The sequence below is a fragment of the Phaethon lepturus genome, unplaced genomic scaffold, assembly GCF_000687285.1.
Source record: "Phaethon lepturus isolate BGI_N335 unplaced genomic scaffold, ASM68728v1 scaffold1835, whole genome shotgun sequence".
Lineage (NCBI taxonomy): Eukaryota > Metazoa > Chordata > Aves > Phaethontiformes > Phaethontidae > Phaethon > Phaethon lepturus.
In genome coordinates, this window is record NW_010540967.1 from 96,459 (window position 1) to 116,827 (window position 20,369).

At 40.8% G+C, this 20,369-nt stretch overlaps 1 protein-coding gene across 1 annotated transcript in view; it reads left to right on the top strand.

Annotated features, from left to right (window-relative positions):
- EPB41L4A (erythrocyte membrane protein band 4.1 like 4A) overlaps positions 1–15,723 on the top strand; it is a gene marked incomplete at its 5' end in the record, with an annotated part of 61,068 nt that extends 45,345 nt beyond the window's left edge. The window contains 5 exon segments of the mRNA XM_010287572.1: positions 2,718–2,799; positions 7,091–7,174; positions 9,587–9,700; positions 11,542–11,589; positions 15,642–15,723. Of these exon segments, the coding sequence (XP_010285874.1) occupies positions 2,718–2,799; positions 7,091–7,174; positions 9,587–9,700; positions 11,542–11,589; positions 15,642–15,723 (410 nt within the window).
- Positions 15,724–20,369: the final 4,646 nt, after the last annotated feature.

A 20,369-nucleotide genomic window follows, 5' to 3' on the forward strand; every position in this document is an offset into this window, starting at 1 on the left:
GCATCATAGCCTTTCTGCACTGAGGTGGACTGACTCTGCACCTCCTAACACCCCATCGCCTGACAGCTGGAGATGATGGGTGTCAGCAGAATGGTAAGGCTATTGCCGAACATAGTAAGGGACCAGTTATGGAGGTGGCCAATTACTTTTAGAGCGTTTGACCCTTGGCTTTTTTCCATAGCTGTGACATGTTTTGGAGCATGAATTCTTATTGTTCCATCAAGCACTCTGAGGAGATTAATTGGAAGCTACCTCACACAGTAATAGGTGAAGTACTGAAATTATTTCCTTTGTCTGAAAAAGTCATATCTTTGCTGATTTTAATACTTCTGCGGAGCAATTTATTGTAGTGGGTTATTTTAGGGAAGCTAAATGTATCTGCATGCAAAAGGATACTGTCACAAACCCTGAGATATCCTTGTAGTTTAACACTTTGACCTACTCCCATTTTCATTTCACTACTAGTACCTTCCTTAAAGGTGGGAAATTTCTGCTTCCTGTTCTTATATTCTGTCATCTTTATTTATTTGTGATTTTTGATTGTAGACATCTTTCTCTTTTTAGAGGTCAGAGGAATAATTTTTGTAGCAGTCTTTTATGGACTTAATGAAGATTGGTGATTCTTTTTCTGATCATTTTCTTATCCACATTAATTCAAGAAAGTTTTTCATTCAGTAGTTCTGTCTTTTTACCAAGCTGGTCGTAGTGGCAGTGTAGCTATTGCTTCGTTCTTGAAAACAGAAAATAAGTGTATGGGCAGATGTGCAGTGCTTCAGAGAGTCTGAAGAGTTGGTTGTCTCTTACTGTATAAAATAGAGGATTCGTTCAGAATGCCAAAATATAACTTTCCTTTCTGTCTCTGAATCTCTGCCCATTCTGCATTTCCTTCTTCAGAATATTCTGAATTCTTCCTAGTGCTTATGCTTGCATAAACAGCAAAAAGTGCCTTGAAGGAGCAAATATTGTACAAGACAGGACCCAGGCTGCTCCCCTCCTCTGTCAGGCATTAGTCTGAAAAACTAAGGAGGGAAAGGAGTAAACTACAACATTAGAAGTGGTAGGGTCAAACACATAAAGGGCTTGGCTGAATTGCGTAAGGAAAGGCGAGTAATGCCACTTGAGACCCTCTGCAGTGTATGAGGCGTCTGCAGAAGACTGGCAGATTTAACCTGTAGGAGAGGTAATTGATGGCCAAAGGTGCCTTAGGATATCTCAAGTAGTTGTGTTGAAGTAGAGGGAGTCCAGAGGCTTTGTGTGTCAAAGGGGTGGTATGGAAAGTTGGGGGAAATTGTGGAGAAATTCTTCTCTGAGATTGTGGAGAAAGCTTATAATGCAAAATCACACCGCAGTTAATTTTAAGACATTACATTTTAGTTTTACCCAAACGAAAAGGCTTTGAGTTGGTACCACTATATTAACAACCCGATGATGCTGTTGCTTGTGCCCAGAGGACATGGTATTTCCTTGTTAGCAGTCTTGCAGGCTTTAGTCAGTATGTTTCATTATCTTCAATGAACATGTTCAGAATCCTATCCAGAGCTAATGTACCATTGTGATCATCAGTGATGTTGCTCCGTTGTTTTACTTAACATCTGTTTCTGGAGGTGGTAACAGAAAGAAATGATTGAAATTGTCAGTTAAATGGAAGGAGAATGTGTGAACTGAAGAAAAATTACAGATTAATAGCACAGCATGGGAACTAAAATCATAGCACCAGTAGGAGCAAACCTGACTTCATTAATATATTATTACATACCAAGCTGAACAGAATAGTTCTGTTTTTGTTCACAATACTGAGCTGTATACATCTGTAGAGCATAATCTTACCATGCCACTTTGACGTTAACCCAGTATGAAATACCCAGATTCCGTTGGCCCTCGGTGCTTTTAAATCATGAATACACGAATCTGTTGCTTTGAAGCCTGTTACATGGGGTCTCAAACAGAAGAGAAAGTGCGTGTTCCTTCTGCTTCTTCAAGTTCCCTTTCATGGCTCAGGTGGGAATTTAAGTGCCAACAGTGTGAAAAAGTGTAGGATCAAAATGGAAAGAGTATTGGGCACAAAATTGGAAACTAGGCACATAACTTTCAAATATTGGCCAAAACTTTCTGACTCTGTCTCTGTTAGAGTAGTACTCTTTATGGTCTCTATTTACATTATTGGTTTTCTAATCCATTTATTTACGGCTGTTATTTTCTTGGTCATAACTTAGGGTATACTAGTGTTATGTTGCACTGTGTTGGTACATCTTAAGGCAAATACATAAATACATACATAAGGCAAACATATTTCTCTTGCTTTACCATCTAATCTAACAATTGTTTTAGAGGTCATAGATATTACACTGGAGATTCCCAAGCTTCTTCATAGCCTTTGCTCTCCTCACACCTTTCTTCTCATTGGTGACTGAGCAGGGAATTCCCTTCTGGTGGCAATGGCATAGGATACCTTTGAGAACAACAGCTTCAAACTCCTCTGTCTCATGTGGAAGACTAGTGAATGCCCCCCATGTTAAACTTTCTCATGATGTTTCTGTGATAACTAGAAATAAGGATAAGACACGAAAGTGTGATCCTTACACACCCTTAGCAAGTAGGTGTATTGTGTATCATTTTCTCTCATGCTGCACTGTGTTCAGTAGGTGATTATGCTGAATAGGTATGCAAGCATATATGCTACAGGACCATTCTGTTTGTGGTTTGGTTTTTTTTTTCAGGTTCTAAGAGCATGAGCCAGATTACAACAAATGGGGAAAATGAAGGAACTACCAAAATTATCGCACCTTCCCCTGTGAAAAGGTATGTAGACCAACAGTTCCCTTCCAGCTTTTAAGAGATTGTGTATTGCATTGAATAGAGGAACACATTTAGTAATCGTTAGTAACAGTTTATCCCGCCTTTAAGTTCAGGACTGTCTGATCTTCTGCTGACAAAGGTCAGGGAGTGTTGCTCAGTAATTAATTTTAAAAAATCCTGATTTTCTGATAAACCTGGAGCAGGAGTTCCAGGTTTATCAGAAAATCAGAATGGGAATTCCAGGTGACACAGAATTTGGAAACCCATGATTTGGGAAAAGTTAATGGGAAGACAAACAGTCTCAGGTTTTATTATGACCCCCCCCCCGGAAAATGACCAAGGGGCACTGCTCAGGGTAGTCCTGTGAAGTCCTGTGTGTCTCTCCCCTGGGCACTGTGGGCTGGCTGGCAGGGCCCTCGGGGCATATTTCTTCTGCCTCTGCACTGGGCAAGCTCTGCTTGGGATGTGTGGGCAGGGAAGAGCTGGGCATGGCCTCTCTTCCAGCGGTGCTGTTAATCTTGCAGTCCATTACCTGTTAAACTGTTAAATGCAGAACAAAACTCATGAGTGTGCCTGACCTTTAGGAGTGGTCAATTGCCAGGGCTCCCCTGGACTTGTGTGGTCTGCTGTGTTTAATTATCAGTGCTGAAATTGTGCATCTCTGGTTATTAGGCATATTTGAGACAAAGAGGTGAAGCTCAGATTCAGAAAGGGATTTATATCCCCACCCTTAATTTTAGGTGGAATTTGTGTGCCTGAATCAAAAAAGAGTGATCTGACAAAACAATGAGTCAAAAACTTGGCACCTAACCTTTTTTGCTTAGTTGCCTGGATGTCTGTCTCTGCAAGCCCAGTGACCCTGATAGGGTTTTTTGAGCTGAGTAACTCTGGCCTTATCTCTCCATTGAAGCTGTGGGCTTCACATACTAGTTGTCTGGACTGACCTCTGAAGCAGGATCTAAAAGACTTACTCCAAATACTTGGTGGATAGTGTTACCTATTGCCTAATATTTAGAACAGTTGCCCCAAAAAAGAAGAGCTGAGTTTAGTTGTTTCCTCAGTTTGAGGGAAATTGAATCCAATATTCTAGCCCTTAGAAAATAATACTGATCATGGGTTAAAAGAAAGTTTATGATTTTGCCACTTGGTCAAGCTGAAGCTAGGCCATTGAGCAGAAGACAGTACAAAGGTGTATAAATACCTGCAGGGAGGGTGCAGGGAGGACAGAGCCCGGCTCTTTTCAGTGGTGCCCACTGACAGGACCAGAGGCAGTGGGCACACACTGAAACACAGGAGGGTTCCTCTGAACATCAGGAAACACTTCGTCCCTGTGAGGGTGACCAAGCCCTGCACAAATTGCCCAAGGAGGTGGTGGAGTCTCCATCCTTGGAGATAATTCAACAGCTCTCTGGGAATGGTCCTGGGCCACTGGCCCTGGGTGGCCCTGCCTTAGCAGGGGGTTGGACCAGATGACCTCCAAAGGTCCCTGCCAACTCGAGCCATGCTGTCATTCTGTGATTTGTTAGCAGGGAGAAAGGTGCAGAGGAAGATGTACCCTAATTGCATAGTGCAGAGATGATTGTATTGGGAAGGGGTAGGAGCCCTTCACTACAGGATGTGTTCCAAATGCTGTGTATGAATTTTTAGCAATGAACTGTTAAAAAGAAATGGATAGGTAGGTTGCAGAGCAAGAACCAAAATAAGAGGCTCTCAGCATGGCAACTTCAAGGTTTCTGAGTTTAGTTTCTTACCTTGACAGTTTAAAAGCAATTCACAGGCAGATTCTCACTTAGTCACGGTTTTAAATAGCGTTAGTCACTTCCAGAAAAAAAGTGTTGGAAGTTTGTTTTTCTTGCATGCTTTCTATTTAGAAATTGATTTGTTTTTCTCTGGGTCTCTCTGCATGTGACACACCTTTCAGGTCTGCCAGGCTTAGTATGTGTGAAAGGCAGCACCCATACTTAGTAGTTTACTCCATCCTATGTAATTCTCGCATTAATTGGCAGTCATGCTTGCAAAGCATCTTTCAGCAGCTCTTGCAAGCTGAGTTTTTGTAGTTTAACATCTCAGCCAGTGTTGAGATGCATAGTTGGTTACTTCTGCATAAGTGGTATAAATTCAGGGTAAGCCATAAAAAAACCCAACAACAGTAATCTCTCATGAAATTCTGATCCTAACCTTTTCAAATATTTTGAATGAACTCAGTCCCTTTTGCAGCTGCATTCCTGGAGATAATACTAGTATCTGAAGAGCTGCCATGCTCTAGCTCTGTAGCTGTAAAGTGCGTGTCTGCTCTGAATGAATAATGACTTAGGAATCTAATGCAGTGAATTAACCTCTCATGTTTTTTTTAAGATTTCAGAACACTATTGAAATTTCTTTAAGTCCAACTTCAATCTAAGTATTGTTCAGTAGTTTATGCTCTGGAAAAACAATTGCTTTTTGCAATGCAGGACTGAAACATGTTTACCTGAGTTACTTGCTTAGTCTGTAGTAAGCATACTTTTTTAAGCCTGGGAATAGATTGTATGCACATATGAGTCAATAATTAATGGCTGCAGTATTAAGAAAATTATTTACCTGATAAAGTGTAATTTAATTTCTTTCCCCGCTGACTTACTGTAGCTTTGCATTTTGTTCACTATGTTGGAATTAAATGATTAACTCAGTGACCTGCAGTAACCAAAGGCTGAAGTTAAAAGTGGATTAGTGAGTTAAATAGCCACGATTCCTTCATAAAGCTGAGTCTGTCACCTCCTGCTCTGGGCAAAAAACTCTGGCTTATGTCCTCCTCCCTGTAAGCATGTGTAAAGTGGTTTTTTTTTTTCTGCTTAAGTTGCACTTTGGGAAGGTATATTGCATTAATGCTTGTAGTGGGTTGCTGTCAATAGTACTTCTTGAAGAGCTTAGTGGAAATCCATGTGGCTATCCAGTTCTGTATCAGGTGAATTGCTTGTTCATGTAGAAGGTGAGCTCTAGAGATGATGATGCAGGAAAAGCGTGACTAGCTGTTGGCGGGAAGATGGGTGCAAAAGCATGCTTCAGCTGGAAGCCACCTTCCAGCACTTGGGGTGGCAGCGAGCAGGCTATCTAGGAGCACTAATGGGTTGGCGGTTGTAAAAAACCTGATGCTGTGAGAATTGTAGGAATAAAGGAAGAATTGGAGCATCCTGCTGTTTTTCCCCCTGGTCTCCTGTAGGTTTGATGGGAGAGTGGTTACAAACACTGAGATATCTCTGAAGCCAGGTGACTATCTTGACTGTCCTGGTGCTTTACCTTGCAGCAGTCAGTGAAGACAGCTCTTTCACACTGTCAGACACTATACTCAGTGTCTAGCAGAAAGAAAACATAAGGAGTTACTGGGGAAGGAATGAGAAGAATATGCTACTCTATGAACCTGTGGTCTGTCATGTTTTGAATAGCTACCAGCCCTGCCTTTTTTGCTCCCAACTTAAAGAAGGTACTGTAGACCTGGAAAAATGGTAGAGAAATATGATAAGGATAATCAGAGGTTTGTGGTGACTCCTATACTGGGAGAGATTAAATAGTCTGTGATTCTCGCACTTGGAAAAGAGATGAGACAGTTGTTGGAAATGTATTTAAAAAACAAATTATGGGGTGGAGTTTGTGATTAGGGAACCATCATTCATAGGGCTTTTTTTCTTTCTATAAGCACAGAACTAGTGAGGAACACAGGATGGAAATCTTGAACGAGGTGGAAGTTTTGAAATAAAATGAAATAATTGTTTGTGCCATGGTTAAATACTGGAGCATACTTCTACTAGGCACTATGTACGACAAAAATTAAAGTTCAAGAGATGTTTAAGTAAATCCATGGAAGAAAGTTCCATCAAGAGCTATGTAGAATAAAAAGCAGGTAAAGCCTCTGGGTAACTGCGTATTGTGGAAGACTGTAAGAGCATATTGTATATTTGTCCTATTGTTGGACTTTTTGCCTAAGCATCTGTTCTTGTTTATTCTCAGAGAAGATTGACCTTTTGTCTGACTCAGTGCCACCATAATTATGAGTTTGTAGAAGTGATTTTCAGGTCTTTTTTTTTTTTTTTGTCTTTTTTTTTTTTCTTCCCCCCCCTTCCGGTCTCTCTTTCTAGGATAGATTCGTGAACATAGCAGCTGTTTGCCTTCTTTCACATAGCAGGCAAATTGCTATATGCCAGGGTGGGTCTCTTTAATGACTGTATGCCTTTAAGATTAACTTTTAAGAGGTCAAGGGGAGAGAATGTGATCTGTACACTATGGGTTTAAAGAAAAAAATATCTGTACTTTTATTTAGCTTTAAAAAGATGAAAAATGAAAACAGTCCAGAAACCCAAAGAAGTAAAACAAGCGCACCATGGGAGGAAAATGGCACACAGAGGTAAGGCAAGGCATGGTGTCCTAGGTATTATGCAATGGTAAATATCATGCCATGGCAATAGGTTGAAGGATATTGATACAATATATTTTATTAACAGGGTCACAATAAATCTGTATTGCATACAAGAAAATAGGTCCTGTCATGGATAAATAATCCTAATTTCCTAAAAATTAGGAAAGTAGGTGTAGGAGGATATGGTCAGTGGATGAGAGCCACCAGTGGCTTTCCACAGAGATCTATTCATGGACCTCTGCTATTGAGTATGTTTGTCAAAGACCTGTAAAAGGGGTGGAAAGGTTTGGTGGCAGGACAGAATTGTTTGGGATAGTGAGAATGAAAGTTGTCTATGAAAAGTGGTAGAAAGACCACTAAAGTATGAGTGACGAGTCACTAGGTGGTAGATGATACTGAGTGAGTGTAAAGAGAGGCACATGGGGGCAAAAAAATAACCCTATATTTCTGAGTAAAATGAGGTGCTGTGGAGTTACGATAAATAACTTCATGAAAACATCAACTATGTAGCAGTCAGAAAAACAATTAGGAATTATTAGGAAAGTGAGAGAACAGCATTATGCCATTACATAAACTTGTGGATCATGTATTTACTCCATGAATTGAGAGTGCAGTCCTGATGTCCTTATCTCAGGAAAAGACTGTGAGAGGGGCAGCAAGGATAATCAAAGGTGTGCATGGCTGTGCAGGAAGTCTGTACAAGGAGCATAGGCCGGGCAGGACTTTTTCTTCAGTCTGGGAAAGAGGTAAGTTCAGGGGATGTTGTCTAGAAGATCATGAGTAGTACAGAGAAAGGAGAAAGAGATCAGGATTGTATTTTTCTAGCGTAAGAACTTACGATCTTCAGATGAAGCTATTGGAGGCACTTTAAAAGCGTGGAGAAAGGCAGTAAGTAGTGACTCACCATGCGTAGGAGACCTGTGGTCCTCCTTTAGAAGGGATGCTGGGAGTTAGTGGATTCCCAGGAGAAGCTAGGTGAGTCATGGAAGAGAAATCTGCAAGGGCTTCTGAAGACAGAGGTGTAGCAACTGCCTTGGTAAGTCCCCTGGACTGGGAATTGTGGAGGACTGAGAAAGCACTGGGGAGCTGTCATACGTATTCAATTTACTGAGGTTAGGGTTCGGGTTCGGATTAGGGTTCGGGTTAGGTTTAGGGTTCGGGTTCGGGTTAGGGTTAGGGTGGGTGGCTCCTGTGTCTTCGTGCAGGTGGTTGCTTACAGCCACTGAACTAGACATGAAGTGTAATCCAGGACGGTCCTGCTCTTAGGGGATGATTCAATTCTATACCTGGTGTGTCATCTGGGGCACCACGATGATTTGTGCTTGTGATGATTTGTGATGATTGTTTGTGCTCCTTCTGTAAACGTCGTTTTTGGAATAAGGACAAGGCAGTGGGCAAATATTCTCTTGCTACAATAGATGTTTATTTGTGTGTTTTAAAGAAGAAGAAGTGGTGTCAGCTTCTCAAGTTATGGCTCCAGTGTTAATATTGCTCTCAGCAGTCTGCAGAAGCAGGTGAAGATGAATATATCCAATTTGAAGGTCAGAGGGTGTTAGGAAAGCAGAAGGAGACATCTTAACTGGAATCGGTGAGAATATCACATTTACCACATAGCCATTGTGAGAAAGGCTATGTTAGATAAAGATGTGCAGTTGAGTTTAGCATCCTTCCTCCAAAAAGTTGTGGAACATTAGTAGACCACCTTTGAGTGATACGTACTCCATCACAGGCTCTGTTACACTGTTGTGAAAGGTCCTTACACTTCTGGAGGAAGGTATCACAGGGTAATCTATACAGGCATTTGATAGTCTACATCTCATTCAGTAACAACCCAACCCATTGGGTCCCACCCAGGCTTAAGTACATAACCTGAAACTTGAAACACCTCCAGACCATTGGCAGAGGGTTTCATGGATGAACAGCAGAGAGCTGGAGCTAAAATGGTTTCACTGTTCCAAACATTAGCTCTGTGATGAAGATTTATGTTGTGACAGGTATACTGTTTTCATACTTATATACATAGGAAACATAAAGAACAGAGGTGCATTTGAATGCCTAGCTTTGAGTTGGATACTTCATACTAAAGCACAGAATTTTTTTATGCTAAAAGAGTATGTATATATTTGGTTCTACATTTTGTAAGCTTAGAGCTGTTGGCTTGGCAGTGCTAAGAGGTCTGTCTCCTACATGTTCAAGATTCAATGAAAAATACTTATTACTGGAAAGCAGTACTGTCTATATTTACATAGCACACGTATACATACATATATGTATAGCTGAATATTTCTATAAGTGTGTGTGTGTGAGCCTTCTCATTTTTGTAGGCTGAATCTCAGTTAGCTGTCCTAACTCTTCTGGACATTCTAAAGCTGACTGTTTGCTATTCCTTTTTAACCCTAGTGGGCTGTATAATTCTCCCAGTGACCGCAATAAATCACCCAAGTTTCCTTGCTCTCGGCGACGGAACCCGTCAGGTGGCAGTGAGAATGAATCTGGGCAGCCAGTCCGGAGGAGGTAAGAGCCCCGGGGTTAATTACCATTAGCTTCTCACAGTAGAAAGTCTGAAGTCCTGAATACTCTGTGTTCAGTTAAGGCTCTCGGAGATACAGCTGGGTCCTGAGAAAAGGGGTACTGTAGGGGCCAATTGTCAGTCCAAAAAAAAACCTGAACAAGAATACCAGATCTGCTTTTGTAAAAGCAGCTTTGTTCAGGCTTTTTGCTCATGTGCTGTTCTGGCTACTAGGAAAATTATGTTAAAAATATGAGAAATTGCATTGTTGGCATTTGCAAGATCGTTTCAATTGCTGCAGCTAGATTCCCCTTGTGAAGGAAAGGACTGGTGGATGCTCCTTGTTTGACAATGAGCTTCTAATACAGAACAGTATTTTGTTTTAAGTACGTTGCTTTGCTTTAAATGCAACAAAGATTAAATGAATGAGCCATAACGCTGTCTTCAACAGTCCCATATGTGAATTACTTTACATTAGAGAGGCTGACAGCAAAAATACAACTGTGAGATACTTAACATGTTTTTAATGGGTAGGTGCTGAATTAAGTAACTTAGAGAAGTAAAATTAAATGGATGGAGATTCTGTGCTGGGTGTCCTGGAGTATGTCCAAAGTGCGAATTACAGGGTCAGTTCTGAAGTGATACAGTTTTGAGAGACTACATGTTACCTGGGATGATTTGTCCTGCTGAGGAGCTGCTTTCATCGCTAAGGTACCCTGGTGCTGTGAACTGCTGTGAAGTACAGACAACCAGAGCTACTGTGTCATATTCATTGCAGTATTCCAGGACTGCCTCACGAGCCAGCACTTTGGCGTTACATCTCCTGCTGACATCTCTGAAATCTTTGGCTTTCAAAGCCAGGGTTTGCAAAGGAATCTCCAAAGACACAACTGTATCTATGAGGAGATGTAGTTAGATGTGAAGCCTTTATATTTGTCAGGTTTCTGAGCTGCTACAGACCTTTTATCTGCCATTAGCTGTCTAGAACAGGAGTGAAGTAAACTCATCCGTGGTCTATGCTTAGTGACCTCATGCCTGAGTTAAAGTAAATCAGTGTAGCGCTCTCTAAGTCAATAGAGTTACGTTCATTTGCCCTGTTGGACAGAGCCCTTGTAAATGTTGATAGCAGTGTGTTCCCTGAGCGGGTTTTCCGATTCATTGCTAGCTTAGTTGTCAGAAGGACCTCTTGGGCTCTGTAAAAATAAAGGAATAGAGATGTGCAGTGCAAAACTGCCTTGTACCAAGAGAAGAAGAGTGTTTGTGCACTGTGCAGTAGGAAATTTTTTGAGATGCAAAGTATTTATCATCTGGGATTTGCATTTGGCTGCTGTATTCAGGACAGGTGTTCATGCCAATAGCAAGTTTTCTCTTGGGCCACCACATCAACAAAATGTTTTTAAAAGTCTCACCTCATATTGTGAGGTTGTGAAGACTGAAAGTAATAGGTAGATTCTAACCTAATTATGTCTTCCTGAATCTTGGTTTTATTCATGTACTTTCCTTTTTCAACTGTTTAATAACAATAGTCGTGTTGCTTATGCAGTCTTTACTGGAATTGAGAGAAAAACATCAGGCTTTGCTTTGCTGGAAACAGTAGGAAACTCTAAAGGCTAGCTAGCATACGTGCTTAACCTTGCAAGTCAGGGGTTTGCAATGAGAGCTTGAACGGGCTTATGAATTCACAAATCATTGTAGAGGTGTTGTAAAAAGTTTAAAACAAGCACATGCCCTTCCTTAATTCATATTGAAAAAAACCTTTGTAAAGTGTTTTTTACAAAAAAAAGTTTTTGTGTATTTGTGTTAAGTGACCCAATGGCATTTCATTAAAACTTCCTTAATGTCACAGGAAAAATCAAAACAGTGGTGAAGATTCAGATTTAAAGCAAAGGAGAAGGTAAATATATAATATATAGCAGCCATGAAATGATAGTGAAGGTACCGATCATATTTTAGTTCCTTGCATCCCTTCCCTTCCTTCCTTCTCCCCCATGTTCTTGAATGTTTAAAAGGCTTGTTGTGTTCCACCTGTTTAACTTTTTCTTTCCTATTTTACTTTTGCTAAAGCGTTCTGTAGCATAACCTCATCACAGCACAGATTCCTACAAGCTACCTTGCACATTGTTACTACACAATGCCAGAAGCAGTTTGTGGAACTTTACTAAAGGCTTGTCTGCAACTTGAAAGTCAATTCCAGAAGCTTTTGGATTTTGCATCTGCAGATTTTAAGTTCTCCAGCCTCCTAGTCCACTTTTAATTAAATCTATTTTGAAAGCAAGTGTACTATCATTTGAAATTAATTGTTCTGCAAAAGGTGGGTGCAGAGGCATATGAAACTTCTTACAGTCTTCTCACTGTCTTGCACATTTTTTGCTGAATTTTTTCTTCAGCTTCTTTTTTTCCCCTGTGCAGTCTTGACTAGTTGTGACATTTCCAAATCAAATGATGGTGTGAATTTTGGTGTGCCCTTCCACTACTTCAGCTTTTGACGGATTTTTGCATCTGGAGTTCTCTGATGCCACATCTGCCCGCCGTGATTCTGTGCTGTGCTCCTTCTCACGCCTGTGCTCTTGCCCTGGCTGCTGGAAAAAGGAGTCCATGTCGATGTCAGAGTTTCTTGAAGCTTACGAAGGAGAGGAGGCACTCCCAGGATCTGATTCACTGCTGCAGCATGGGAAAGGAGACCTGGCAGAGATACAAACATCTCGGGGACAATCACAGGAAGTCAGGGAAAGTGCTCACGTACTTTGCACCTATTATAAGATAACAGATTATTTTTCTGAAGGGTGTTAACCATTACAAGCTCCCCGTGATAGTCCCATGGTGGATGTCCAGCACATAAAACTGAGAGGACTTAGTTAGGCATCTCAGGTGGAAAACCCCAGTACTCAGAAGGGACCTCTTCCCAAAGGCTGTGCCTACTGTATTACATTACAAATGTACAGGTTTGTTATGGCACGCTGGAACAGACCTTCTCCACTTCCTCACACTTCTGCTAATTTTCTTTCATTTTAATCAGAAAAGGAATAGAAGAATATGAGCCTTCTCTGTCAACTGTTTATCTGAAATACCAAATCCTGCAACCCACCCCACCCCCAAGCCCCCTTCTGGGCTGTATTTGTTCTGTCTGTCTTGCTCCTTGTGTCAGACCATACAGATATACCATCCACAAAATGCCGAATATATTGCATGATGAAGAAAGCAGGAGAAAAGGTTGAAGGGTGCTTTGCAATTGTCAGCAATCAGGATGATCTCGTGTTCTTGCACCTGACTTAGGAAACCACCTTTGTTCCCATTTTTTGATATTTTATTCAGTTGGGTGAAAGCTGATGTTTAATATTCAGTGAAAGATAATATTCTGACAGGCAGCGTGAGCAGCTGCCACTCAGCTGACAGCTCAGCAGCCCCGCTGTCTCCCCGCAAGTGCTTTCCTGACAGCGAATACAAGGTAATTTCATGTGCAGGATCCAAAAGCTGGATCAGATTTCCATTCCTGAAAACTTAGAGAAAGGCTTATCTTGAACTTGAGCAAATAGGATGTTTTATCTTGCGCTTCTCCTGACACAGTGTGATTTTTGCTGCCTTGGTATCTTATGGGATAAATTGCTTAAATCAGAGTAAGAAGATACTTGGAAGTGCAGAGAAATATAAAAGAGCAGAGTTGCTCTGATGACCTGAAAGTGTGAAAGAAGAGTGTTGCTTGGATGACCTGGTAATGTTGAGATTCAAGATCAGTGGAATATTTATTAAACATCTGATAAATTTGGGACAAAAAAGGTATACTTTTGGGCATTTAAGGTCTGCTGCGGTTCTGGGGCATTTATTGCTCTGAACTCTCTGAATGTGCTTGAGCCATTATCTTTTGGAGACCATCTTTTAATCTTCCTTCTTCCTTCGGGGGTACATTTTTCTGTAGTAACATACATCTTTCTTATCCCCACTTTCAGTTTCACCCAGAAATGTATATTTTTACCTGGGAAACTGGCTATCCTGGGCCTCTCAATGGCTTTAAATTATGAGCCATGAAATTTGGGGATGGGGAGAGGTTTCTGCTTCTCTTCTGGGGAAACTTCACTTTTCCAAGCCTATTCCCTACAGACAAGCTGGGCTGAACCGATTTTCCTAGGCCTTGGTTGTCCTATTATTCTAAAACATCTGTGTTTGAATGGGAGCTATTTGAGTTAATGATTTTGTAGTTTGAGAGGGGGGGAAACCAGACTCCATAGACTCCAAGGCGTTCAATGACACAGCAATTTCATAAAACCAACCATAATTCACTGGTATTATGGGCAAATTCATGAGAGTCTCAGCTGTGTCAGAAGGGCATCTGTAACAGTGTCCTAGTTTCAGAGACAGAAGGTGGAGTGATGTGTCCCTGACCAGATAGGACACTCAGGGGAGCTCCCTGCTGCAGCTATGGAACAAAAACAGGAACTTCTGTTCCCTGGGAAGTCTCTTTCATCTGCCCTCATCCCATTTGGGCTCTTCCCCCTAAACTGTTAGAACATGCAGTGAGTAGGTGCTTGTAAATAGCCTCCAGCCTTGTCGTGAAATGCTTCCCCTTACCTGTTACCTTAGCCTAATGAACTGCCTTCACTCCTCAGCTTGTTTGAGGTGTCGTTTAACAAATCCATCCGCTTACAGTAGTGGCTCATCAAAGAGCAAAAGAAAAGCCAGAAGGCACAAGAAAGTATGTGTCTCTGCCAGCAGCATCAGGAGTCATCCCGTTATATCTCCTATCTTATGCCCAGAGACCTCAGAAAACAAATTCTGTTTTCCATTGCAAAATCATCACCTATTCTAACACCTTATATCCTAAATCCTTCTAGGCCAGCTCTTGTTAATATTGGTCAATTTTCCCCATTAATCAGCTGGGCTGCCAGTGCTGCAGAGAAACGTATCTTTCTTTGGAGGCATGCAGAGACCATCACCACACTAAAGAATAGTCCAGACCAGTTTCTGATGGCAGTGCCACTTTTTAGGACTTAGCCCAGTGGTACAGTAACAGTGTCCTGGTTTCTAGGACCAGAGCCCTGGCAGCTGGTCTGTCTGCTCCAAAGTGTTGATCAGTAGCAGCCAGGGATTTAAGGGTCTCAGACAGTAGTGGCCAAGCACTTCTCTCTACTGAGGGGAGTTTGCCTGTAGGTATGCATATGCCCATTTTCTTCTTGAAGTTCTGCATCAGCCTGTTCCACCAGTCTTCTTCAGTAATAAATAACCAGAGTCATAAATGTCACCTTATCATTTGAAGCTTTGCAGTCAGAGGTGATACAGAAGTAACTGCTTTATTTCTTTTTCCTCACATGATGGACCACCTTTGTAGCTGTGTATCAGGTCATCCCAAAACTGTGCTGATACACCTGCCAATGTGTGCACTTCAGTCTTTCTGTATTTGTAAAGATCAACAGGATCACAGTTATTGGTGTTTCTTCCGTACTGCCTGACCCTTGAAAAATGATATGAACTTACTAGAAGCTAGATGGAAATTGAGGTGAATAGAAGATGACAAATCTGGTGAGCATTTTGTTTTGCCTGCAAAAGCAGAATTAGTGTGTTGTTCGGTGTCCCACAATATGCAAGAAGAAAAGAGGCAGAATGCATACAGTTTAAAGACAAAACATTTCACACCTCAGAGAAACATTTCACTGTGGCGTATACACAAAGAATGCTGAGAGATGAGGTAAAATAAAACAAACAAAACAAAAATGCAGTGCAGTGATTCAGATGGAAAATAGCACTCACCTGACACTGCACCCTGGGTGCACTACCTTCAGCGCAGTTATTCCCAATCAACTAATGGGAAAAAGATAATATGACTTTCAGGTGTAGACAAGCCCTCTAGAGTCTTCTAATTTTGATTTTCCTAGTAATGTCTTTGCAGTTTTGTTTATTCCTTGTTTAGAAGTACTTCAGATGTTCACCTTGAGATGTTGCTTTTCTCCTCTACAGATCACGGTCTCGCTGTAACACCAGCAGTGGCAGTGAATCAGAAAATTCCAACAGAGAGCATCGGAAGAAGAGAAACAGGTGACCCTATATATTTTAGACAGAGACATGAAACATAAACAAATGGAGATGGGCTTTTCTGAGATAGACCTAGTAAGGAGGAGTCTAACATGATTTGTATGTGTGCAGTCCTCCTGAGGCAGCTTAAGGTCTTTTTTTGAATAAGAAGAGAGATAATGGCCAAATACATATACATCATAGGCGTATGCAATGAATGCATACCCTCCTGTTGCTTGAGAAGAATGCATTAATGAACTGCAAAATCAAGTGTGGGGCACGTTTACAAAAGACTTGCAGTATTAATGCAAATAAAGTTGATTATGGTGATGACAAGATAGTCACAGCGTATACTTCAATACCTCAAAAATTTCAAGTGCAGAATTTTAGCAGAAAAAAAGCTTTTGAGGAGAGTAGTCAGAATACTTTAATGTATCTGAAACTTGGTGTTGTTTTTAAATGCATGCCTTTAATTGTGTAAATATTTTTATCTTCCAAAATGCAAAGTGTAGGCTTAAACCCAAAATGTGTACAGAATCAGCTTTTACTAGGACAACAGTAGTTAATATCAAGTGATGCTAGCAATTTTTGATTTTTATTTTTCTTGTTGCTGATTCGAAAAAGTTAACATAACACTGATTTATTTTAGCAAAAAAATTCCTTTAAAACTGCAACTTTCACGCTGCACTTGAGATAACAGCATTCAAGAGCTATTTCTGAAAACGTATTTTTAAAAAGCACATAGAATTTCATCATGTTGCATAAATGGGGCATAAGAGAACTGTCACTGGACAAAAGAGGAATTGTTTAAGGCAAATTTTCTAAGCAGCTGGCTGCACAAGCTGCCATAGTTTCCTGTTGTCCCACATGCAGTACTGTGAGTGATAATTGATTTTCAGATACTCGGAAGCTCTTGGAAATAATTGTATGCTAGACAGTGCTGCAGAAGTTTGCAGTATAATACCTTAAGCATGCCTTGCAGTAGTTAAAGAGATGCTAAAAAATCATTGTGATGTTTAAATGTGCAGGTATGAGGATAGCTGAGCCACGAAACTTCTTTGGAGTTTATTTAAATCAGAGCACAGTCTTGTGAGATACTCGGCTAACAATAACCTAGTGTGCATGGAAGATTTGTTTTCCAGTTGAGCTCTGAAGTTTGAATGAAATGCTGAGTATAGTTTCAGTGATCAGTAGGTAAATGGTATTTTGTATCCCTTTCTCTCAGAACACTCTTGCCAGGCTTTTTCTCCTGTGAAACTTCTTGTTCAGGGAGCTCCACAAGCAAGTGAAGGAAATTAGAGACTGACCACAAGAATGTTTTTAAGAGCTTCTTGCAGTATAAAGATTGAATTGTAAGGATTAAGTAATGGTTATAATTTTCTGAAGAATAAAAGGGCCTTTACCAACCTTTCCTCACCTCATGGAAAAGTGCTTAAAATGACAGAGAAAAAAATAAATTTGTGTGGATTGTTTTTATGTTTTTCACATTTTCAGAAATGTGAGATACATTAGAAATGTTAATGTTGCAGCATCTCTTACTCTTAGGCGGTCACTTGAAAGCAAAGCAGATCAGAAGTCATTACCAGTGTTAAAATAGACAAGTACTAAATGAGCTGGAGGTCTGAGACTTGTTCCTTGTCATCAGGTGCAGAAAAACCACCAGTCATAATGAATTTCTGCATTTTGTTAGCAGCCACAAAAAAATAATAAGCTGAAAGGGCACAGGCACTGAGTAGCTTTCCTGCTAGCAGAGGTGAGCCAGCCCTAACAGGGTTAAATGGGACAATATAATGAGGCTTGTAACTGCTGTTACTCCAGTTTTACCTGTTGCTTAGATTACTACTAATTTATTTCCCAGTACAATAATCAAGTCCCTGGCACAAGCAGACACAAAATTGTATTGTTTATTGGAACAAAATAACTGAATACTCACATTACCCAAAAGAATCTGCTTCTGATCATAGAAGAGTACAATTTAGTGTTCACATGAGAATAGATCACTGTGAACTATTCATCAGATGAAAGCAAATATCAGAGAAAAACAGACGTGCAGATGAGAACTTCTGAAGGTAAAACACTGGAAAAAAGTTAGGGAGAAGCTCTTTACTTGATCTCAGTCTTTGAGATTTCACTCCGTCATATGAATGTTTTACCCCAAGTGGATATCCGTATGAAATTAAGGAAAAACCTATGATGAGCATATTCCAATCATAGAAGAAACCTATTTGCTTTTTTTAATGCTGTGGTCAAAAACTATTGTGTGGATAAAAATATATTAAACTAGTAGACAATGTGTACTGGAGCATAGTCTTCTACTTGACTATACTTAGAAGATCCATCTGATTAGAATCACAGAATGACTGAAGGGTTGAGGTTGGGAGGGACCTCTGGAGGTCATCTGGTCCAACTCCCCTGCTTAAGCAGGGCTACCTAGAGCCAGTTACCGTTGCCCAGGACCATTCCCAGATGACTTTTGAGTATCTTCAAGGAGAGAGACTCCACCACCTTCCTAATCAACCTGTGCCAGTGCTCGGTCACCCTCAAACAAGTGTTTCCTGATGTTCAGAGAGAATCTCCTGTGTTTTAGTGCGTGCCCACTGCCTCTGACTCCTGGGGTACACTGCTAATTAACTGGGCTCCACGCAGTCTTTGTGCCACTGATCACTATCCTCTGGGTGTGGCTGTTCAGCCAGTTTTCAGTGCACCTGACTGTTCATCCAGCCCCTTCAACAGCTTCTCTATGAGGATCTTGTGAGGAGACAGCATTGAAAGCTTTGTGAAATCCAGGTACACAATGTCCACTGCTCTCTCCTCATCTACCAAGCCAGTCATTTCATTGTAGAGTTTTCTTAAGTTGGTAAATCATGACTTCCTCTAGGTCAATCTGTGCTGACTACTCCTGGTTGCTTTCTTGTCCTTCATGTGCCTGGATATGGTTTCCAGGATTAGTAGCTCTGTTGCCTTTCTGGAGATCGAGGTGAGACTGACCAGCCTGTAGTTCTCCAGGTCCTCCTTCTTACCCTTCTTGAGCACATGAGTGACATTTGCATTCCTCTAGTCTTTGGGCACTTCTGCCAATTTTCTGATCATTCAAAGATTACTGAGAGAGGCCTTGCAATGACATCAACCAGCTCTCTCTGCACCCGTGGACCTCTGGACTCTGGTCTTGCTATTAAAGACTGAAGTGAAGAAGGCATTTAGTACCTCAGCCTTTTCCATGTCCTGTGTCACCAGGTTCCCTACCTCAGTCAGAGGTGAACCCTATCCTTCGTTTTGTCACCTGTCTACCTATAGAAGCCCTTCTTGTTGCCTTTGATATCCATGGCCAGATTCAATTCCATTTGACCTTTGGCTTTCTCAACCTCATCCCTGCATTCTCAGGTAATGTCTCTGTATCTCTCCCACATTACCTGCCACTGCTTCCACCTTCTGCATGCTTCCTTTTTGTGTTTGAATTTGGCCAGGAGCTCTTTATTTATCCATGCAGGCCTCCTGGCATTTTTGCCTGACTTCTACTTGCTGGGATGGACTTTTGAGTTTGGAGATGATCTCTGAATATTAACCAGCTTTCTTGGGTCACCTTTCCTTCCAGGGCCTTACCGCACTGGACTTTTCCAGGGAGACCTTTGAAGAGGCCAGAGCCTGCTCTCCTGAAGTACAGGGTTGTGATCTTATTTTTTGCCCTCCTCTCTACTCGCAGGGTCCTGAATTCCATCTCATGGTCACTGCAGCCAAGGCTGCCTTTGACCTTTACATCCCCAATGAGCCCGTCGTTGTTGTACACTGTACCTAAATGATAACTTTTCAGTGAAATATTTTGAATGAGAGTCCAAGAATTAAGTCTTTGGAGTTGCTTGTCTTAAGAGAATTTATCATTGCATAAAAGTAGCTTGCTATCTCACTACCTGAAATGAGGAAAAAACATCTCTAAGTCAACAGATAAGTGATGATAGTCTTACGACTTTCCATTTTACCATCAAGATTTCTTGCAGACAATGCCTAATTTGTCACTGTGATAGCTATTAATCTCAATGGGTTTATTTCACATTCTAATAACAAGGATTCTTTTTCAATAAGACATAAATCAACTTGTTCCCTTGTGGGAGCAAAAAAATGAAAAGAATGAAGGGAAAGTTATAATGGACTTGGAGTACAAGGGCAACACTTTTTTGTCAAAAGTAAGTTTAAATAGAAATTTAGGTTTTGACTTAAATTTCTTTCCACTTTTTTTGTTTTTTTTTGTTCTTGTTGTCATCGCTATTGCCAAAGAGCTAAAGATTTTGCCCCAAAATTGTTATGATTTGATCACTGCATCTAAATAATATATTTTGTGTAGAGATTGTGTTACATGGGTCATCCTTTATAGTGTTAAATTTAAGTGTAATACCTCTCATCCGCAAAATGAATGCTTTATTGCTTCGTTCTGCTGTGGTACAACAGTACTTTGAGTGTGCTGACACTGCTTGTTTTAATAGCTGCGATGCAACTTTATATATTTAGATTTTTGGTATTTCGCTCAAATTAAACCGATAACTAACAATAATGAACACTGTTGTGTGTTATAACAAGTAGAAGAAAAGAGGCGGAGTGGAAATATCACAGAATCACAGAATCATTAAGATTGTAGAAGACCAGAAAAGGACCATCAAGTCCCACCATCAACCCAACACCACC